Raw genomic sequence first — 6357 nt, 5'->3', positions numbered from 1 at the left:
TTATTTTACTTCACGTTTAATAAACGTCAAGAAAGATGTTTCAGAAAATTTCTTGACGTTTTTTATTAAAAATAAAATCTTTCTTGACGTTTTTCGAAAAAAACGTTAAGAAAGGAAAACTGCAAACGTCAAGAAAGCTTGTTTTTGTAGTAGTGTTGATCTACAAAAAGCATATGATTCTGTCAATTGGGACTTCCTTTTTGGTTTGTTGATGGCTATTGGCACTCCATTGAGCTTTGTGAGTTGGATTAGAGCTTGTGTCACTTCTTAGATGTTGTCCATTATGATTCATTCATCTTTGGAAGGCTTTTTTCATGGAGGAAAGGACTTAGACAGGGTGATCCGCTATCTCCGTTCTTATTTCGATGGTCATGGAGGTCCTCTCTTGCATGTTGAACCGTCCGCCTCAAGACTTTCAGTTCCACCAGTTTTGTGAGAAGGTCAATTTAACTCATCTTACTTTTGCAGATGATCTTACGATCTTTTGTGCTGCTCATGAGTCTTCTCTGAGCTTCATTAAAGAGACTATTCAGAGGTTTGGTGAGTTATCAAGGCTTTTTGCTAATCTTGGGAAAAGCTCTATTTTTATTGTGGGGATTAATAGTGCAGAAGCTTCTCATCTAGCTGCTAAAATGGGCTTTACCATTGGTCATCTCCCTGTTCGTTATCTTGGGCTTCCTTTACTCTCAGGAAAGTTATGGATTTCTGATTGTGATCCTCTTATTCAGAGGACAATTGGTCGTATTTGGTCTTGGTCTGCTAGTGTTTTATCTTTTGCAGGTAGACTCCAACTTGTTCGCTTTGTTCTTCGTAGTCTTCATGTGTATTAGTCTAGTGTGTTCGTGCTGCCTCCAAAAGTCCACAGAGATGTTGATAAGATCTACAATCTTTCTTTGGAGAGGTAAGGGGGAGGGTAGAGGTGGTGTAAAAGTGGCTTGGGATGAGGTGTGTCTTCCTTTTGATGAGGGTGGTCCCACATCCTTAAGGAGAGATCGTTGTGGGAGCTCGATCCTGAGGCTAGTCGATCTTGGAGTTTTAGAGCCATCTTGCATAAGGGGGATTACCTGAAAGAGCATGTTAGGATGGAAATGGGGGATGGAAGGAGGTGTAGAGTGTGGGTGGATCTGTGGTTGCAGGGTGGTTTATCATTCAGCAGTTTGGTGAGAGTGTGATTTACGATGCGACAAGTCGGTGGGATGCTAGGCTGGTTGATTTCATTGGTTTGGATGGAGACTGGAGTTGGCCAAGTGTTGAGGATAGGTGGGTCTGGATTCTAGGTAATTGGGTTCTTGATTGCTAGTGCGTGGGATACTATTCATCCTCATTGGGTTAGGATTGGTTGGTCGGGCTTACTGTGGGTGGGGAAAATATTTTCAGGCATTGCTTTTGTGCTTGGTTCGCTATCAGGGATAGATTGGGTACTAGGGATAGGTTGAGTTTGTGAGATAGGTCGATTCCTGATCATTTATTTTTTTCTTGTCCTTTTGGATGGGAAATCTGATCAGGATCCTTATGTTCATGTCCTCTTCTCATAGGATTGGGTATTGGGGGGTTGAGTTGTCTTGGATTTTCTTTGGTTTGACTTATTTTTCTTCTCTTATTATGTTTGATCTGGCTTGGGTCGTGTTCTAGACATTTAATTTTTATTTTTTTTGTGACGCTCTTTGTTACTCTTAGTTGGTCTTTTTCTTCTCTTATTCTGTTTGATCTGGCTTGGGTCGTGTTCTAGACATTTAGTTTTTATTTTTTTTGTGACGCTCTTTGTTATTCTTAGTTGGTTTTTTGCTTTGTGCTTGTCCCCTTTTCAACAGTTGAGCTAAGCTCATGTTGGCATTGTTGTATAATATTATCATTACCTTATAAAAAAAAAAAGAAACCTCAAAAGTGTTCAAAACGTGTGTAAGTATCGTTTGAACTTTCGAAATGACCTAACGATGCTCAAGCGTACGTTCGTAACTCGTAACCTACCAAAAATTTTAACAAGAGTTATAAAAGCGCCTCGAGACCCAAGATGGCAACCAAGTGTGTAAGTGCAACAAACTTATTTTCTAACCATCCCAAAAGTTTTGAAAACGTGTCCTAGAATCACTTGAGCTTTCAAAACGACCTAACCATGCTTAAGGCCGTAACTTATGGTCTTCCAAAGAGTTCAAGAAGTGCGGAAAGCGCACTACCAAGTCCTATACTGCCACCCAAGTGCGCACACAAGCGTCTTTTCAAAAAAACCAAAAAATCATTCAAAGCGCGTCTAACTTTTCAAAAACGACCAAACAATGGTTAGAGTGTAGGTCGTAACTCACAATCTACCAAAATTTTAAAAGTTGTAAACATGGCACTTCCTGACCCAACATGTCAACCAAATGTGTAAGTGCAACAAACTTAGTTTCAAAAAAACCTAAAAAGTGCTTAAAACGACTTAACAATGCTTAGGTGTAAGTTCATAACCCATAACCTACCAAATTTCAACAAGAATTAAAAAAGTAATTCATGACCCAAAGTGGCAACCAAGTGTGCAACTGCAGCAAACTTAGTCTCAAGCGAACCCAAGAGGTGTTCGAAACGTAGTTGGGCACCACTTGAACTTTCACAACGACCTAGCAAAGATTGAGTGTACGTTCCCAACTCATAACCTACCGAAAAGTAAAGAAAAGTACTAAAAGGTTATTCATGACCCAAATTTGCAACCACGTGTGTAAGTGTAGCAACATACCTAAAAGTGTTCAAAACATGTTTAAGCATCACTTGAACTCTCAGAACGACGTAACGTTGCTTAACTATAAGTTCGTATTTCATAACCTACCAAAAAGTTTGGAAAGTGTGAGAAGAGCACTACAAGACCAAAAGCACTAGAAAGTACGTAAGTGCAGGACACTCAGTCCCAAACCAACCGAAGAAGCGTTGAAACCGTGTCCATGTATCCTTTGAACTTCGAAAGTGACCTAACTAGGCTTAGGGGTACGTTCGTAACCCATAACCTCCCCAAAAGGTTAAGAGAAGAAAAGTGTGTAAGTGAACTAAACTTTTTCTCGAAAGAAACCTCAAAATTGTTTAAAATATGTGTAAGTATTGTTTGAACTTTCGAAACGACCTAACGATGCTCAAGCATATGTTCGTAACTCGTAATCTACCACAAATTTCAACAAGAGTTATAAAAGCAGCTCGAGACCCAAGATGGCAACCAAGTGTGTAAGTGCAACAAACTTGTTTTCAAACCATCCAAAAAGTTTTGAAAACGCATTGGTCCTTTTTTCTACGTTTTGGGACGGAACTAAAAACTGAGTCTGGGTATCACCGTTTGGATTTAGAGGGTAAAAATACTTTAATTTTACTCGAAATGAGTCCACCCAGTAGTTAGATTTGAACTTTCGAGACCTTTGACATTGTTCTATGTTGGGCAGTTTCTTTCTAGGCCTCAGCATTGGCCCTTTTGTCAACGTTTTGGGACGGAACTAAAAATATGAATCTGGGGTGTCACCGTTCAGCTTTGGTGGGCAAATAAACGTTAATATTACTCAAAACGAGATTATTCAGCAGTTAGATGTAAACTTTCAACACCTTTCATATAGTTCTAAGTTGGGTAGTTTCTTTCTAAACCATAACATTGACCCTCTTGACAATGTTTTGGGACGAAACTAAAAACTGAGTTTAGGCGTCACTGTTTGGCTTTTGTGGGCAAAAAAACTTAAATATTACTCAAACGAGACCACCCAGTAGTTAGATGTGAATTTTCGAGACCTTTGACATTGTTCTAAGTTTGATAGTTTTTTTTCTAGGCCATAGCATTGGCCCTTTTGTCAATGTTTTGGGATGGAACTAAAAACCTGAGTTTGGGCATCACCGTTTGGCTTTCGTGGGAAAAAAGTTTTAATATTACTTGAAGGGATGAAACTAAAAGATTGAGTTTGGGCATCACCGTTCGGCTTTCGTGGGAAAAAAAGTTTTAATATTACTTGAAACGAGAGCACCCAACAATTAGATGTGAACTTTCGAGACATTTGACATTGTTCCAAGTTGTGTAGTTTCTTTCTAGGCCATAGCGTTGGCCCCTTTTTTAACGTTTTGGGACGGAACTAAAAAACTGAATCTGGAGTGTTATCTTTCAGATTTCGTGGACAAAAAAACTTTAATTTTACTCAAAATGAGACCACCCAGCTGTTAGATGTAAACTTTCGAGACCTTTGACATTGTTCCAAGTTCGATAGTTTCTTTCTAGGCCATAGCATTGGCCCTTTCGTCAACTTTTTGAGACAAAACTAAAATACTGAGTCTGGGGCATCACCGTTTGACTTTCGTCGGAAAAACAACTTTAATATCACTCGAAACAAGACCACCCAACAGTTAGATGTGAACTTTCGAGACCTTTGACATTGCTCTAAATTGTGTAGTTTCTTTCTAAGCCATAGTGTTGGCCCTACTTTCAACGTTTTAGGACGAAACTAAAAAACTGAGTCTGAAGAGTTACTGTTTGGATTTCTTAGATAAAAAAGCTTTAATATTACACGAAACGAGACTACCCAGCAGTTAGATGTGAACTTTCAAGACCTTTGACATTTTCTAAGTTGGGTAGTTTCTTTCTAGCCCATAGCATTGGCTCTTTTGTCAACGTTTTGAGACCGAACTAAGAAACTAAGTCTGGAGCGTGATCGTTCGGCTTTCTTGGACAAAAAAACTTTAATATTACTTGAAACGAGACCACACAGCAGTTAGATGTGAACTTTCGGGACTTTTAACATTTTATAAGTTGGGTAGTTTCTTTCTGGGCTATAACTTTGGCCCATTTGTCAATGTTTTGGGATGGAACTAAAAAACTGAGTTTTGGGGCGTCACCGTTCGGCTTTTGTGGGCAAAAAAACTTTAATATTACTTAAAAAAAGGAGACCACTCAGCAGTTAGATGTGAACTTTTGACACCTTTGAGATTGTTCTAAGTTAGGTAGTTTCTTTCTAGAACATAGCATTGGCCCATTTGTCAACATTTTGGGACGGAACTAAAAGCCTGAGTCTGCGGCGTCACTGTTCGGCCTTCGTGGGCAAAAAACTTTAATATTACTCGAAATGAGACCACCCAGCAGTTAGATGTGAACTTTCGAGACCTTTGGCATTGTTCTAAGTTGTGTAGTTTCTTTCTATGTCATAGAGTTGGTTCTTTTTTGAACGTTTTTGGACAGAACTAAAATACTGAGTCTACGGTATCACCGTTTAGATTTCGTGGGCAAAAAAACTTTAATATGACCCGAAACGAGATAAATGATGGGTCGCTGGTAGATGGGCCATCGGTGAATGATGGGTCGCCCATTGCATATGATATTAGGCTTTCACGAAAGGAGATCTTACCTGCTGGTGGTTCAAAAATTCATCCTGCTAGGCCAAATGTAGCTGCCAAAATAAATGGGCCTAGGATGGAGGCTATTAAAGGGCTTCAAAGATTGGGTTGACTGATAGGCAGTTGAATGATGGGCCAGCCATAAGAGGGCCATTTGGAGTTAATTCAAATGGTGCCGACTGTTTCGAATCATGGGCATGATGTGCAGAATTCAAAGAAATTAGGAGGTGAAGCCAAAAAAGGAGTAAATTCATGGGCTTCCTTATTTGGTTCAACAAGTGGTTTCTCTATGACCTATACACTGATAGAACTAAGTCATGCACAGCGGAAAAAGAATCGAATTTCTACCCTAATTGCCACAATTAACATGTAACCATAAACTAATCAAATTAGGGTTTTATGAAATATTACCTTTGAAGCTTTCAAAAGTTTGATATCTTCTTACCAATTCTAACCGAGACCACCACTAGTACTCAACTGCTATCCTCTAGACAAAGAACCGGGTTGTGGGACCCAATTTTGGTGTAGAAAGTAATGGAGATAAAATGGATTGGAAGTTTTTTTTTCTTTTGTTGAGATGATGAAAATGATAAAAGAGGCAAAAGTCCTTCAACATTTGAAAACACCTCTATTTATAACCTAATTACATGAAAAAATGCATGCAATTCATTTGCCAAATCTCAACACCTAATGTTCCACTAACAATTAGTGGAACTTAGTGGGCTAGGTGTCTATATCTCATATAGCCACATATCCCACTAAGAGTTAGTGGGATTATCCAACAAAATAACTTAGTCCAAGGGTAAAATGGTCATTAGATATTTCTAGTCAAAAGTCAAACTTTGACTTTTCTTAGTCAAAAGTCAATATTTTGACTTTTTACCATTTTGTCCGTCTTGACTAATTCCAACCTCCCGAGCATGAATCCGCATTCATTTTTCCAAAATTCAAATCACATTTGAATATAAGGCCGGTCAAAGTTTGACTTTTCAAAGTCAAAAGTCAACATTTTGACTTTTTACTATTTTTGACCAA

The 6357-nt window shown here is 38.7% G+C and overlaps 1 protein-coding gene across 1 annotated transcript; it reads left to right on the top strand.

Moving 5' to 3' along the window:
- The first annotated feature begins 365 nt into the window (after positions 1 to 365).
- On the top strand, positions 366 to 1300 carry LOC116404036. Its single transcript, XM_031886195.1, has 2 exons — positions 366 to 780; positions 1137 to 1300. The coding sequence occupies exons 1-2, from the start codon at positions 366 to 368 to the stop codon at positions 1298 to 1300; spliced, it is 579 nt and encodes a 192-aa protein (XP_031742055.1).
- The last annotated feature ends 5057 nt before the right edge of the window (positions 1301 to 6357 follow it).

Source organism: Cucumis sativus, chromosome 1 (genome assembly GCF_000004075.3).
Source record: "Cucumis sativus cultivar 9930 chromosome 1, Cucumber_9930_V3, whole genome shotgun sequence".
In the NCBI taxonomy this organism is placed as follows: Eukaryota; Viridiplantae; Streptophyta; class Magnoliopsida; order Cucurbitales; family Cucurbitaceae; genus Cucumis; species Cucumis sativus.
The sequence above is the reverse complement of the archived record's forward strand: the minus strand, read 5'-3'. Positions and strand labels throughout refer to the sequence as shown.

Bases quoted from the DNA above. Each gene is read 5' to 3' on its own strand.
- LOC116404036 (XM_031886195.1), top strand. From the start codon at position 366: ATGGTCATGGAGGTCCTCTCTTGCATGTTGAACCGTCCGCCTCAAGAC. The intron at 781-1,136 runs GTAGACTCCAAC...CTGTGGTTGCAG, and splicing joins TAGTGTTTTATCTTTTGCAG to GGTGGTTTATCATTCAGCAG.